The 17,325-nt window shown below is 36.9% G+C and overlaps 1 protein-coding gene across 1 annotated transcript; it reads left to right on the plus strand.

Annotated features, from left to right (window-relative positions):
- Positions 1–10,381: 10,381 nt before the first annotated feature.
- LOC141712746 (cytochrome P450 CYP72A219-like) lies at positions 10,382–13,788 on the plus strand. Its single transcript, XM_074515787.1, has 5 exons — positions 10,382–10,774; positions 11,690–11,910; positions 12,371–12,615; positions 12,707–13,091; positions 13,290–13,788. The coding sequence occupies exons 1-5, from the start codon at positions 10,489–10,491 to the stop codon at positions 13,713–13,715; spliced, it is 1,563 nt and encodes a 520-aa protein (XP_074371888.1). The 5' UTR covers positions 10,382–10,488; the 3' UTR covers positions 13,716–13,788.
- Positions 13,789–17,325: the final 3,537 nt, after the last annotated feature.

Raw genomic sequence — 17,325 nt, forward strand, 5'->3', positions numbered from 1 at the left:
TATGCAATAGAACAAGTGTTCATGATCATAGTGATCTCCCAATAAATTCCTTTACTTCTATATGATGGATCAAGCTTTCAAAGATGGAAGCCGCTAGAAATGAAGTAGTATCAGTGCAGGGGTATTCCGATTCTAACACATTCGTGATACTAAGGTTGACGTGGTTATTAAAAGGTTATAGAACGCTAACGAGCAAAAGTATAACCAGTATAATATTAGGAACGGAAGGTAGTAGCGATTACGAACTGGAAAATAATGGGTATTGAGAAGCAAAAGCTCTAATGCTAAAAGCTATAATGAGAGTCTGTGCAATAGACTTGAAAGAAATTGGAATGATCACTTAACACAGATTGAGTTTTCTTACGACATTAGATCATATGTCATTATCGAGATGTCACCTTATGAGATCCTTGAGGGAAGATAATGTCGATTTCCCTTATGTTAGGATGAAGTTGTAGAGCGCAAGATGCTCGGACCCGCAGTAGTCCAAAGGATCAAGGATATAATAGATATAATCAGAGGACGGCTGGTAGTAGCCCAAGATGGACATAAGAAGTATGTTGATTTGACACGAAAGGACAAAGAATAGGAAGTAGGGGACCTAGTGTTTTTAAAGGTATCCCCTTGGAAACTCTTGGAAAGGATTGATGAGATTCGGAAAGAAAGGAAAGCTAAGTCTACAATTTGTTGGACCCTTGGAGATATTAAGACGTATTGGGAAGTTAGCATATGAGCTAGCCCTACCCCCGAACCTGTAGCAAGTTCATAACAAGTTTCACATATCAATGTTAAGGAAGTGTAATCCGGATGCCAGACAAATAGGGGCATATGAGCGCATAGACATGCTACCAGGCATAACCTATATTGAGCAACCAGGAAGGGTTATAGATGGAAAGGGAACAAGTGCTTAGGAGCAGGGTAATCAAACTAGACCGAGTTTGGTGGTAGAACCACCATGTGGGAAAAATTGACTTGGGAGTTAGAAGGTGCAATGCTAGAAAAGTATCCCCAGCGGTTTTCTATCTGATTCCGGGACGGAATCCTTTTAAGGAGGGGAGACTGTAATAACCCCAATTTTTGAATTTTTTTTGTTTGAAACCCTTATGAATAGTGATTTTGCAGATTATGCTGAATAAGAAAACTTTTCATGCCACACTATGTAGGGGTTCTGTTATTGATATTCTGAGATTTTAATAGTACTCTATATGGTATATAAGTGTATGTAAAGATCGTCAAAATCCAATTCCGAACACTTTGATTTTTCCCGGAAATCCACCAGATACAGAAAGAAGTGAGTATAAGGTAACAGGATAAATAAGATTTAAATTCAAGGATTTTAAAAGGGGATCATATAAAGGAATGTAAAATGTTGAGGAAGGTTTAGGGGAACCCAAGTGATAAGATCCCGGATATGATCCCTCAAACGATAAACGAGAACGAAAGTTAAGCGAACCGTATAACAGATAAGCGGTCATTAGCCGTCGTAATGTCCGATATACTTTAGACTGTTTTTGCTCTTAACATCAGGACCCGAGAACTCCCTGTTAGTTTTTGACCATTGCCATGATTAGATAGCTCATGTTACGAGCTTCATTTTGATATGTGGTTCGCCTAAATCCGATGTACGGTTTAGGAGAAACGACCGTTTTAAGTAACGGCGTTTCGCGACCGAACCATTACCCCTCACCTTACTTTAAAACCTTGGTGAAGGACCTTAAATGATTAATTGGGGTATGAAACATTTATGTAAAGTGGATTAGGCAGTTGGTAAGGTACTCGCGAAAGAATCGCCTTAAAACCCTTAATGGTTAATTTATTAAAAATGGTGGAGCCGAGGATACTCGAGCGACTTAAGAGAATCAGTAAGCGCAAAGCGAGCGTTAGAGTCTAATTTGGTTAAAGTATAGATTTACAAGTGACTTTGGTTTAATTCCAACTTATATGTTGTTTATAGGTTACCAGACTCGCCCCAAGCCATTTATAACCCCCAGTCGCTCAGGCAAGTTTTCTACCCGTATAACTGTTGTTGTGATGTATATGTGTATATGCATGATCTTGTGATAAATGCATATTTGTTATTAGCAAATTCTTGCGATATATTGTAGCATGTGATATGGTATATATGCATGCCTGTTTCGTATTCTTGATTTATATATCTGTTGGTTCAAATGCTTATTAGTTGCATAATACCTATGTTAGAGATAAGCAGTAGTGGCGTTTACCCTTAGTATAGGGGACCCAAAGGTGAACATTTTTCTAAACCGGGAGTCGATGTTCCCGAGTATAATATATATATATATATATAGATATAGTTTTCAAAACTATTAATCGAATAAGTTTTATTCGATAACTTTATTAATGAATATTATTTGGAATATTCATTCGAGGACTTATGACTCCGCTTATTTTATTTAATGAATATTATTTGGAATATTCATTCGAGGACTTATGACTCCGCTCATTTTATTTAATGAATATTATTTGGAATATTCATTCGAGGACTTATGAATCCACTCATTTTATTTAATGAATATTATTTGGAATATTCATTCGAGGACTTATGACTCCGCTTATTTTATTTAATGAGTATTATTTGGAATATTCATTCGAGGACTTATGACTCCGCTTATTTTATTTAATGAATATTATTTTGAATATTCATTCGAGGACTTATGACTCCGCTTATTTACTAAATAATATTCTTTATTTTATTAAAGAATAATGTTTCGATAATCAAACTTATTTTCGATTATTCAAATAAAGATCATACTTTCGTATAAGTATATCTTTGGTTATTTAATATCCATTTCAAGTATGAGTTTTAAAACTTCTACTTCAATTATTTTTATAAAGATTATTCTTTATGGGAATATTATTTAAATAATAATATTCAAATATTTTCTAAATATATTGGGACTGATTTATTTTAATAAATCAGCAGTACTCCAAACATTCTTAAAAATGTTTTCGAGTCTTCAAAATGATTTTTAAAGTTAGAGTGGACCCCAAAACTCAATTTTATATTTAAGATCTTCCTCTCAAAGGGGATTTAAATACTCGCTCAAAACCTGGGGATCCGGCTCTGTGGTGTATTTTACATTCGCAACGTGGTTGCTGTTTTGAGGAAATAATTTGATTACTTGCCCAACGTCCGGGAATTAAGTCCATCTAATTGAGTCGGCATAAGCGACAGGCCGGGGTACGGTCTATCAAAGTGTAAGTGGCTGGGTGGAAGTCCATCAACGCGTAAGAGGCCAGGTGGCGGTCCAGCACAAGGTCCTTATGTGGCCAGGGTGATGACCGGTGGGGGATTCATCCATCTACTAGTAGAAAAGGTTACTTATTGGTATCTTTGCCTGATCAGCAAGATATCAGGTTTATGCCAAAATTCTTTTCTTTCCAAAATTCATTGGATATTGCAACTGTGTTTATAATTTTCATAACAGAGGTTTTCAAAGAGTGTATGAAATGTATATATATAGGTGTATATATATATCGGGACTTAATGAAGTATCTCGTAACTTCATTATTTATAATGATATTTCAAGGATTGAATTTATTCAAGTCTTATCTTGTAGTCTCATCTGGGTGATGAACTTTTGATACTGATTATAACTTGAACGGTGGTAGTTCAAGTACTATTCGGATATAAGTATATTGGAGTATCTTGTAACTTCCTCTTTTAAACTTATATCTAGCAAATGATTATCTTATGCATGTCAAAGATTTTCAGAAAAACGTTGAGACAAGGTTAGATATATGAGATCACCTTGCAACGATAGTTTTATACAGTTATAAACTGGAACTCTGTGTATATTATGCATGGAAGAGGACTTCCAAGATTATGAAAAGTATATATGTATATATACTGAATATTTTGCGACTTCATCGCATTAAGATATCAAACTTGGTTCATTTCTTTTTGACCAAGACTTTCATGAGTACTATGAGAATGCTCATATATTGTGAATCACTATACATATTATTTTGGTGGGCTTGTTGCTCACCCTTGCTTTCTTCTTTCATCACACAACAACAGATATAAAAGATGAACAGGACCAAGCTCCCAATTCGCGAGCGGATAGGAAATATTCCGCAGTTTCCTATAGGCGTTGATGTCGCTGTAGCTGAGGTAGGAACTACCAATAGGCTAGGCTTTCAACTTTTGATGTACCAGACTTATGTATATTAATGAATTGTAATAATGGCAAAGAATATGTAAATTTATTCAGAAACCCTTTTGAGGTGTAATGGCATATAATTTTGGAATAAAATGACTCGTGTTACTTTTGGATATTCATCTCTGAGACTATAACTTGTGGTGTGTGTGTTTATTGTGGGGTCACAGTACATAGTAGTTGATTGTTTATTAATATTGGGTGTTATTAAAGGAAATGGAACTCGTGACAACCCGGATCCCCGACCCCGGATTTGGGGGTGTTACAGTAAACATGGCACTCCCAGTATTGTTTTTTGAAGTGGGTGATTCATCTTATGCAGTCACTCCTGGTACAATACGCAAAGCTCTACATCTCCCAGAAAATTGTACTTTTTTCAACTCCAGAGGAATCAGCACTTAAGGAGTTAATGGCTGATTTGGGATATGAAAAGAGTTTGGCAAAGTTTGGGCTAGTTTAAAAAGGACTAATATAAGAAAAGAATGGAGTTTCTTCTTTGACTGCATCACCAAAGCTTTTGGGAACAAATGTTCGAATTTTGATGCTATCCCAATTCTGAGTCAGCACATAGGGTATGCTATTATTCATCAAACTCATTTTGATTTTGCAACTGGTAATAATTGGTTTTATTGGGGATAGGATGACAGAGGATAGAAATGTGTCTATTTTGCTAGATTCTGTCAACTTATATACTTTTTGTACTGATGAACCTCAATTAGTCAGTTCCTCAACCCCACCTTTTAGAGTTGCAAAACGATACTTTAATGATCTGGTAAATGCTGATACTAAGAAAACAGTGGTTAGACCATTACAGATTCCTCAGTCTGTAAAACAGATCCTAGTAAATGCTGATCCTGATACTTATAGATCTGTTTACTCTGATGTCCAACCAACCACAAACACCCAAAAACCATCATCCTCAGCACTACCACTCATACTACTCAACCTACCCTAAGGACTTATCTCAAATCCTATCTCTCTACTTCACAGACTGTTCAATCCTCATCCTCCAAGCCAAAGAGGACAAAAACTATTCCTCAAACACCTCAAAAGAGGAGGAGGACTGTACTGAGAGATGAATCTGATACTGAGGAACAGGTTCCTTCTTCAGAACCTGTTGTAGGTGAAGCTGAGAAAGTGACTTCTCAGAAGGATTCTGGAATTGGGGGATCTAGGCTTCTCAAACGGCTTAGAAGAATGACAGTTCCTGAAACTCCAAGGAATCCAAATCAACAATGAGATACAAGAAACAGAGAGCACACAGGCCAGTTTCAGATGATGAAGAGGAAGCAGCTAAGGAAGGGGATCAGGAATCTCTAATCTCACAAGACAAGGAATTTGCTCCAGTTACTTCTTCTCCATCAACTCCATCTCAGGAAGCTGTTCTTGAAAAGGCTAACACACCTTCTGTGTCTTCTGTTGATCCAGGCACAAGTGCTGATATTGATGTTCAAAACTTGGTTGTGCCTGCAGTAATTCTCTTAGAAGCTCCAACAACAAATATTCCTTCCACAACACCTGTTACTGATGCTGTTCAAACTCCAGAGTTATCAACAACACCTTCTCTGTATCAAGATGCTGATGATCAGAATTTAGGTGAGCATCAGGATATGGCTGTTGATCAGAACTTAGAATAAGATCAGCAATTAGAGGATGCTGAAGCCTCCATTGCTACTCACACTGTTGTTTATCAGAAGATACTGATTCTTTAAGTTCTGATGCTGCAAATACTGGAGATACTGGTGATGCTTGCTCCAACTGTAGATGCTGATGAAGCAGGTTCCTTCAGGACTTACTCCTCAACAGACTCTTCCTAAGTCTGAACTGGTTAAGAAGTTTGTTACCGGAGAAGCACCAGTACCTTGGAGTGAAACTCGTGCAGGTCAGGAGTGGACTAAGGAATGGAACTCAGTTTCATGTGTTCCAACTGACAAGCATCTTGCTGAGCACTTGACTAAAGATGATGAAAAGTTAAATTCTGATGATTTCAAAACTCATCTTAGAGTCACTGCATTGAGTACTAAACATTACAAGGTCTTCATTCAACTACTCATGCAGAGCTACACAAGATTCAGGAGAACTTTATCAAACAGGAATAAGTTTGGAAAATTGATAAGAAAAAGTTCTTCCAACCTACCATTGACAGGATTGCTTATATTGAGAAGACTCAAGATCATCAACAAGCTCAGATTGATGAAATTCTGAAAAATCAAGCTTCTCAGCAATCACAACTACTGAAATCCAATCCTCAGTGGAATTGCTTATCTCTCTTCTACTACCTGCTGATGCCAAAAAGGGGGGAGAAAGTGATTAAGTCCAAATGCAAGACTGACAAGACACTGACAGGAATGGATAATGAAAAAGATGATCAAGGAAGCTCTGGAATGGGTAGAGGTCATAGTCAAGGTAGAGGATTCACATCAAGACAAGCTAGTCACAGGACAAGTTCTGATACTGGGAAAAGAATAAGTTCTGCTGCTGGTAAAAGGATAAGTTCTGATGAACTTCTAGATCTTGATGAGGAAATGTCAAGACAGTTATTTCTTCAGGAAAATCCAGGAATGGACTTGGAAAGTTTAAAGGAAGAAGAAGCCAGACTTAAATCAGAGAAAGTCACATCTAAATCTGAAGCTTTGGTAAAAAGCCACTTCCAAAACTCAAAGGCATTGTGATCAAAGAAAGGACACATACTGAAGCAACATTGGCTAGATCACAACCACAGATAGATCCAAGATCCAAGGGTAAAGAAAAGGTTGGTGAACCTATCAAGGTTTATGTACCTCCTGAGGATGAAGAAATTACTGATGAAAAGGATGATCTTGCTCTGACTTCAAGAAAAGTTCTTAAAACAACCTCTGACATGGCTCAAGTTGTTCAGAGTCAAGAGATTGTAAGTTCTGATATTCAAAAGAAGCAAGTAACCTCTGACATAGCTCAAGTTAACTTGATATCAGAAGATAGATCAAAGACACTCCTACCAGGATTCACTAAAGCAAAACAGACTCAATCTTTGAAGACTACTGCAAGTGGTTTTGAAGCTAGAGTAGTTACTGGAAAGGAAGCAAGAGATAAAACTGGATTGGGAAGTGCTGATCCAACTTCCTTGAGTGAACCAGGTATTGGAGCAACTCCTAAGAGATTGAATCAACTGGAATCTGTACAGATGGTTTACCATACCTACTTGAAAGAATACATCATGTTGTATTTCATGACAGATGGTAGGGTTTATCATATAAGACAAAATGCCATTCCATTGAAGTATTTTGAAGAATTGGAGCATGTACTTTTCTTACTTCAAGTGGATAATAGAATAACAGGGACTGCTGCAAACTACTTAAAAGAACAGATACAGAGACAGAAAAGGCTTTATTCTGTTAAGTATGACAGCACATATGTTCCAAAGTACAGAGATCACAATGGTGATATTGTTGATATGAAGCCTAATACTGCACAGATCAGAACATATCTTGGTATTAAGGGACTTGAATTCAATCTGGAGTCTGACAAAGCCTATGTCATAAGACTAGATCAGGAGTTGAGAAAAGCAAAGATCAATGATCTCAGAGCTGCAATCTTTCAAACTGGTGAAGATACTGCAGAGCTTAAAGATGCCAAAAGGAGAATGATTGATGAACTCAGATATGCTGAGAAATATTTGTTGAAGAACTATCTCAGAACAACTCCTGACATCAGAGAGATCAGATGATGAAGCCAAGTCGAAGATCTACAACTGCTTAAATTCTGATATTTGTACAGACTGAAGTTGTTATCAGAAGTTGAATATTGGTAAAGCTTTAAGGACTGTAAGTTGTAGTTATCTAGTCCAATTCTCATGCATTTGTACTTAATATTTTTGACATCATCAAATATCTCTTAAACTTGTATATTATGCTAATTTACAAGTTGGGGGAGATTGTTAGATATATTTGATAATGTCATGGCTAATATAATTTATGTTTAGATTTCAGATCTTACTTAACAGGATAAATCAGTACTTAACTGTTGATCAGTACTTATACTGGAAGTCAGGACTTAAGGATATCAGTACTTATGTTATCAGAAGATAATCATCAGAAGTTAGATATCAGAACTTAAGTGCTGAAGGATGATCAGAGAAGGACAGTAGCTGATTAAAGGAAAGAAGATCGAGATAAACATAAGAAGAGATATGCATGAAGAAGGAATTCCGTGAAGAATGGAATACTTGGAAGAAAAGATATCTGATTGATATATTTTAGGAAGCAGAATTATATTCCATATCAATTAGCAATTATCTTGTAACTGTGTAGTATATAAACACAGACATAGGGTTTACACTAAAAGTGTTAATATATTCGAGAAGATTATTCATTGTAACCCTAGCAGCTCTCGTGATATTTGTTCATCACTGAGAGGTAACAGTTCCATACTGTAACAGAGTTTATTGTTTCAATAAAGTTTGTTTTCTGTTACTTAATATATTAAAATTCGATTTGATTGTATTATACACTGTATTCACCCCCTCTACAGTGTGTGTGACCTAACACTCCTCTATGTTGTATTAATTACCTAACAATGAGCGAGGAAGATAGATACGTACGTTCATATATACACAGAGAACTAGGGTTTTCTTCATCTCTTTCATCGGATACACTTGTTTTAGTTGGGATTCATTATTTTCCATTAGTATAAAGTTCAAGGTATTTCTTATTCTCTTGTTTTCATTAGTATATATTTTGCATGGCTTTCAACATTATGTTTATTGCTTTTACATCTAGCATGAGTGAGTAGTTTAATTCTAGAACGCAAAGGGAAGCCATGTTTGCACCATGAATATGCTTTAATTTGATTAGTTGTTTAATGGGTAAAAAGTAATTCTAGTCGATATGCTTTAGTACTTAATCTGTGTAATTGGCCAATATCATAGATTATCTGTATGCAATAGAGGTAATAAATCAAGAGATTTTACTCACTAGAGGTACACATAAGATAACAGAATTGAAAGTGAGAGCGGGAGCATCACTGGATTCTTGAAGGTGTTAATGCTTGGGAAAGATTAACTTTTACTTTAATTACTTGACTCACAGAATTGCTATACTTTTATGATTTACTTGGTGTAAACATGGTGAACCTGCATCGTCCTAGACCTTTAGTTAATTGATTTAAAAACATATTTAATTTGCATTAGTAAGCTAGTTAAAAACCTTCAACATTCGTTCTTCTCTCGGAAATAATTAATAACAGTTAAATTGAAATTCTTAAAACTTAGTCTCCTTGTGAATACGACCTTCACTTGCCACTTTGTACTAGCAATAGACACAGTGCGCTTGCGGTTAGATATAATTTTATACATCAAGTTTTTAGCGCCGCTGCCGGGGAGACGACTAGTTTCTATAGATTTTAGTTTAATTATTTTAGATTGTTTCCATTGTCTCATTGGGAGTTTACTTCCAATTGAGGCTTATTTCACTATTTTTCTTATTTTTCTTGTATTAATTGTTGATGCCCAGGTCCAAAAAAGAAGCAGAAATAACTCCTCTTAGTCCGGATTATGGGATTACCTGTCAGCAATATATAGATCGATTAAAAAAAGAAAGGCAACAAAATTTTGGTGATTCAATACACTACTTGTCCAGTCTCAAATAAAAGTATATCATTGATCCTCGCTAAAATAAAAAACACAAAAAATTTAAATATCTTTAGTTGGATTTGCTCCGTCGGTATAAAATAAAATTAAAATATTATTGAAGTAGTTAAAAATTATACTATTAACCGAGCTAAAACAAAATTCAAAATGAAAAGTAATTCGTTGGTCGATATAATGCAATCGGGTAAAACAAAATAATATATACTACTCATTCCGACTAAAGTAAAATAATATTCAATCCGTGCTAAAACATGCATTCAGGATAAAAAAATATTTATACAATTTATACAAAATTAAATTAAATTAAAATAAAAAGTTAAATAGACCACCTTAAACAAAATAATATATATACATTTATACGGGTTAAAATAAAATAATAAGATATGAACAAATTTCATACCTTAAATTCAATTCAAAATAAATTTTAAAAAAATTACATAATAATAAAAATAATTCATGTATCGCACGCTTATAAACTAGTATCGCTGAATCTTATTTAATGAAAGAAAATGTAAATTTTAAGATTAATTATGAAGCAAATTGTAGCCAAAAAAAATAATAATGTATGGCGGGGGCCTGCAAAAACGGAAAAAGATATGAAGTATCTTATATAAGTGACTCACAGAACTCTGTTGACCATTACAAAAGCATCTTACTTACGCTCCAACTAGCTTTGTGGCAGTTATGGAGTTAGACATTTATTATTACAAGATGATTATAGGAAGCTTGTGTGCGGGAGTTGTGGTGTTGACAGCGTGGAGAATATTGGAATGGGTTTGGTTTAAACCCAAGAAACTGGAGAAGATTCTGAGATCTCAAGGTTTCAAAGGTAACTCTTACAGCCTTTTGTATGGAGACATCAAACAACTTGCTGCTGCTAAGAAACAAGCCAGATTCAAACCCATCAATCTTTCTGATGATTTTCTACCTCGTGCTGCTCCCACCATTTTTACTGCTATTAGTCAACACGGTAACTCATTTCTTCACTTTTATTTTTCTTTTGTGTCTCTGCACCACATATATCCAATCCAAACATTATATCGGTAAAATATTATCCCTAATTATTACGGGTTAAATATTAAATTGGCCGGTAAATAAACTTGCATATTTCAAATTCACCACCTAAAAATTTGCAGTCTCATTTAAAACACTTTAAACAGCATAAACACTTTAAAAATGATGGACGTACTTTTAAAGAAGGCATTAGGCGTCTTTGGGATGATACTCCAGTTATGAATTTGGTTAATTTGTCTGCAAGTCTTCGTAGAATAAATGTTTATGTCGATCATTTGTCTAATAATGAGGACTGAGTGGTGATGGACGAGATCTATGCCTTTTAAAGTGTTTTAAATGAGATGTCAAATTTGTCGGTGGTGAATTTGAGATATGCTAGTTTATTTAATGCCCAATTTGATATTTAACCCTAATTATTACTCCATAATCCTTTAATTGTACAATTCCTATGTTGTTTGGATAAATTAAGTTTGGTATCAGATTATAATTTTATGTTTGTTCTAAGTTTGTATCGTACAATTGCGGAGAGCGTTAAATATCATAAGATCATGTCGAGGTCTTCCACATTTTTAGATTTTTTAGTGGTATCATCCATAAGAGGGTTTCTGGGTCCTCCCACCCCCAATATATTTAAATATATTTATGTTATTGTTTGTTTGGCAGTTTACGTTGTTAGTTTTCTACCACATATCGTAAGGTGTGGATGAAACTTTAGGCATGATTAAATTCCTCAAGCTCAATTCAAAAATCATAAACGCTTCTTCATCTAAACATTGCATTCAAATTCCTTTACCTGTTTATTCCTACATATTTTAATATTTTATGTTGTTTCCAAATGCCTTTAACAACACCATATTATACTTTCTTGCAGGGAAGAAGTCATTTTTGTGGTTGGGACCAAAACCATTAGTCTATATCACAGACCCTGACCTTATAAAAGAGGTCTTGAATAAGATTAATAATTTCCAGAAGCCCAGGGGAGGCAACCCTTTGACAAAGTTAATCGCAAATGGACTTCTAAGTGCTGAGGGTGATAAATGGGCCCAACACCGGAAAATTATGAATCCTGCTTTCCGTTCTGAAAAGTTAAAGGTCATCCCATATTAATTTCTCCACAAAACTCAGATAGTGTATCATTGAATTAGCAAAGTTACATTTTATATGGAACACCTGGTTAGGAGTATTGTTCTAAATTTTAGAATTGTGCTAATTAAAAAATCAAGTTCATATTGCTTTTGTTCACAATTTGGCAGATATACCTTTTTTTTATTACTACAAAATTGCTGTTATTTTATTAGTAGGTGGTTGCGCCTGATTAATTTCCTTAATAACCAAGTGCACATACTCAGCTAAAATAAGAGGCTTTTAGTTCAGTGCAACATGAAATAGAGCATTGCAGAGTCAGTAGCAAATGTAACATGGTTGCAGTATTACTAATTTCAGTAAGATTATGTAATTCATGCTAGGCGCCAAACCAAGTAGATAATTTGACAGTGGTTGCTTTACGGTATTAACAACTATTCTATTTCTTTCTTCTGATGTTTATAAACAGGATATGCTGCCAGCCATGTATCTGAGTTCTAGTGAAATCATGAGCAAATGGGCGGAGATGCTTTCTACAGAGGGGAAATGTGAGTTGGATGTATGGCCATATTTAGAAACCCTAACTAGTGATGTCATATCACGCACAGCTTTTGGAAGTAGCTATGCCGAAGGTAGAAAGATATTTCAACTACAGAAAGAACAATCAGAGCTAGTGATGCAAGCTGCACAAACATTATACCTCCCAGGAATGAGGTTTTTATATCGTTCTTTATTCTGTTTTTGTAAGAAGTCTAAAATATTTTGGTATTTACTTGCATTGATTTTTTAAAACTTGGTATCGTAGATATTTGCCAACCAAAAGAATTAGAAGGATGAAGGAGATAGACAATGAAACGAGATCTGCACTAAAGACTATCATTAACAAGCGTTTGAAGGCAATGCAAGCAGGGGAGTGTATTTATGATGACTTGTTAGGTATATTATTGGATTCAAACTCCTCAGAAATTAAAGAAAACAGAAATATGAGACATGGAATGAGTGTTGATGATGTTATCGAAGAGTGTAAGCTATTCTATTTTGCTGGACAAGAGACAACGTCAAATCTTCTTGTTTGGACTATGATTTTATTGAGTCAGCATTCATATTGGCAAGAGCGTGCTAGAGAAGAAGTTCTGCAGGCCTTTGGAAGCAATAAACCGGATCTCAATGGGTTAAATCACCTTAAAGTTGTAAGTTCTTTTATATGCCCTTGGTAAAAAGGTTATGATGGAAGTTCATAACTTAAAAGTACAAACTTGGGACTTGGTAAAGGGTCAAGCATAAAGTACTAACTCTGTTTTTTTCTTAACTATTTAAATTGCAAAACTTTGGGTGTTGAATATGTTATATTATACCGGCACAGATCTTTGAATTTTTATATTGTGCAGGTCAATATGATTTTGCTCGAAATTCTAAGATTATATCCACCTGGAGTTGTACTCACTAGAGCTATTTTTGAAGATATTAAATTAGGGGAAATTTCCCTTCCGGCTGGAGTGTTACTGCATCTACCTGTCATCCTACTGCACCATGACAAAGAGATTTGGGGTGATGATGCAAAGGAATTTAACCCTGGGAGATTCTCTGACGGCGTGTTCAAAGCAACAAAAGGAAAACCGGTATATTTTCCATTCAGCTCAGGACCCCGGATATGCATTGGACAAAATTTTGCAATGCTAGAAGCAAAAATGGCAATATCTATGATTTTACAACGCTTTTCTTTTGTGCTCTCGCCATCCTATACACATGCTCCTTACGCAGTATTAACCCTTCAACCCCAGTATGGTGCAAACTTGATTCTTAAAGCTCTGTAGAAAAACTTAAATATGTACGGATTATTGATGTTTGATTACATGGGTGCCCGGGGTACCAGCATTTTGTTGTGCACTGTCATGTTTTTTCCTGTGTTTGGGTTATTATTTTTTGTTTTCATCCCGTTGATTTTCAAAATATACTACAATCGTTATCTACTATTGCCAAAAACTTCAAACTATGTGGCATAATATTTCTAAATTATGACAAAAAATATTCAATATAGTCGAAAAATTCTAAAAAAATATTATTTTAACAAAAAATTATGAAAAACCTCAAATGAAATTTCAAAAACATAATTTACGTATGGTTTCAGAAAAAAAACATAATTTGCGTAAGAAACTAGCCTGACATTTTTTTTTTGTAAACTTGGGTCTTCTAATAATATGATGACATATAGTAATTGTTTATTTTAAACTTATAGCATAAATCAAAATAGCTTTTAACTATATATTTTGATAATTATGATTTGTGTCAAGTCAAAGGATTTCTCGGGCGACTTGGAGTAGGTTTTTGTTTTTTGGGAATTTAAGTTTTATTATCTAATTTCTGGGGATATCTTTGAATACCCTTCCCTCAGATGAGATGGTAAACATATCTTGAAAATCCTATGATGGTTAAAAAGAGTAATTATAAAGACAGGGTGAATTGCTTTTTGCAATACGTAAAGTGTATGGGAGAGGATCTTATCAAAACAGAGGAATGGTCATACTTCTCCTCATGGTCCGGTCCTTGTAATCGGCATTTCTCCAATGAGAATAAATTTCCTTCATTCACGATTATATCACCAAATACAGAAGCTATAGCAGTAAAATTGTTGGTGGGTAAGATTCTTAGTATATGTTGGATCAGGACAAGACGGCCCAAAGGAATTATAGTTAGAATAATTACAATACATTATGTAAAGCCCAAGAAGGCCCACATTGTAAGGTTTCTGAGCCCATTTGGGACTTAGTATAAATAAAAGACAACAATCTCATTTGAGGGGGTTGGCTAATTAAGCAAAGAAGATCATCTCCTAAAACTATAGTCTAATAATAATAATATTATTGGCACATCATTTGGCGCTAGAAGGAGCTTTGCTTTAACAAGATCCAACCAGAAGATGATTGTAGAGGAGCTTGATCCGGGAACCGCCGGACCGACTCAGGTAAAGGAGTTGACGGCAGAAGTTGCCGCCGACCCCTCGACCCACGGCGATCGCGAGCTTCCTAAACAACCGGCATTGAAGCCGAAATTCAAACATCTAAAGGAAAAAAAGTTCTCTCGAGCGACGTTCGGCTGCATTTGGAAAAGAAAGAAAGGCTAAAAGCCCAAAACCAAGAAAATCCAGAAGATTCGCTTGATTCAGATGAAGAACTCGAGTTTCTAGAGCGCGAAGCTCAGAGATTGCAGGCTAAACTTGAGCGAAAACGCGAGATTCACCGTCTCCGTCGAGAGCTCCAACAAACTACAATTCAAAATGATGGACAAGACGATGAATTTTATGACGAGGATGATGCGGAGTATGAATATGAACCGTCGGCGGAGTCGACATATTCGCAACCTCGCGAACGTCGACAGAGGACAGTGTCATCTGCCGATGTCTCACATCAGACAGAATCCACAGAATCTATATCTCACGAGGAGTTCGCTAAAATGCAGGAGGAAATCGCCCAGATGCGTACCTTGATGAGAAATCAGGCAGGGTTTGAAACCGTTTCCGAGAGCCCCCTATCATTAGTGCTTGAGAAGGCGCGCATCGACAGGACGCTGAAAACGCCTGCTCTCGATCATTTCGACGGATCCTCGGACCCGTTAGCATTTCTAAATACATTTGATGGTCGCATGGCTTTCTTCGGCCACTCGGAGATCGCTAGATGTCAGTTCTTCTCCACTTGCCTTCAAGGCACGGCTCTCCGATGGTACAGTAACTTGCCACCTCGGTCAATCGACTCGTGGACAACTCTGAAAAGCAAGTTTCAAGCCCGATTTTCCAGCAACTACAAAGGAATCAAAGTTACTGCATCCTTGATGACAATGCATCAACGCTCCGGCGAAAGTCTCAGGAGTTTTCTAACCCGGTTTAGAGAAGAGATAGCAGAAATTCCAGACTTAATAGAACAGATGGCAGTCAATTTCCTGACAGCGGGCATCGATAAGTCCAGGCATGGCCTCCTTTTAGAAGAGATCTTTGAAAAAAGGCCGAAAACCCTACAGGCCGCGTTCCAGGTTATAGAACACCGCATGATGCTTCAAGAAGCGGTAAGCTGTATACAATCTCCACGGAGGTCGTCAAAATATGAACGGCACCGAAGCTACAGTCCACGATCCCCTGCGAGGGAAAGGCGCCGAGAGCGCCGTAGGTCACCACCGCCTCGCACATCGGACCTTCCTCCGAGGGATAGAAGTGAAAGAGATTGGCAGCCCCACAATCGATCTGAAAAAGAGTTCACCAAACTCAACACCGAAAAAACGAAAATTTTGGCGGTGTTAAAAACAGAATCGGATTATCCCCCTTCAAGGCAGCAACTTCAGCTTCGAGCTTGGAACAAGCCTCACCATCAGCATCAGCCTGGTAATCCTCCAGTATATGCATAAAATCGGAAAGAAACTGCAAAAAAAAAAGGGGGGGGGAGACATGAAAACAGGGTCAACAACTATGACTATAAACGACTATGACCGAACATGAAAACCAAGGAACATGTACATATAAAAAAAAAGAGAGAAGGGAATGCACATACCCGCCCAGCCCGGCTCTTACATCGATCAACAAGGTCCTCACGCTTCCTCCCATCATAAGCAACCAAATCCTGAGGTAAGTTAAAGAGATTAAGTGCTCTCAAGGGCACGGTTGATCCCCCCGTCCATCGCTCCGTGGGCTGAATCTCGACCCTCATCACCTCTTTCTTCGATCGAGGGTCGACGGTCTTTCCGTAAACCCTTTCCCCTGCAATAGCCACAGTTTTGTTCACAACCTCGACCCCGCCCCCCCGTCCTCCAACAACCACCTCATCATCCTCCCTCCGAAACCGCTTTCGGGGGTTGCCTTCCACGCGGACGATATCTGAAACAACCCTCTCATTGTCTTCAATTACCTTGTTTCCCTGGTCATCGAGCAACTCAATTGAAACTGAATGAGGAACCCCCGACGGTCCAGCCTTGGCCACATCAGCAGGCTTCCTCGCGGCACGCTGCAGCAACAACATCATTGCCTTGTCCATTCCTCCTCGAATCCCACCGTCTAAAACCTTTTTAAGTGAAGCACCTTCCACTACAAAGAAACAAACAAAACAACAAGTCAGTCATCCTATATATAGGCACTTACGAAAATTGAAATAAGCAAAAGCCGACAATGACAAGTACAAAAACTAAGTACATGAACAAAGTAAGGGCAATAACAAGTAATACATCCCCCTTACAATCGTGCATCTCTAGAAAACCAGTGTCCTTCAAATCTAAGTGCATATACCATGTCCTCGACCCATGAAACTCATCGAGGTAGGCAGTATCGTGCTTCTCCATGTTATTTAAATAATCAATCGTGCCCTGACTGACTTTCCCGCAAGGCTTTACAAATTCCAAGTCAGGACCCCCAACGTACAGCCATTGCGAGTGATAACCGGAGTTCGA

This window comes from Apium graveolens, chromosome 3 (assembly GCF_009905375.1).
Source record: "Apium graveolens cultivar Ventura chromosome 3, ASM990537v1, whole genome shotgun sequence".
In the NCBI taxonomy this organism is placed as follows: domain Eukaryota; kingdom Viridiplantae; phylum Streptophyta; class Magnoliopsida; order Apiales; family Apiaceae; genus Apium; species Apium graveolens.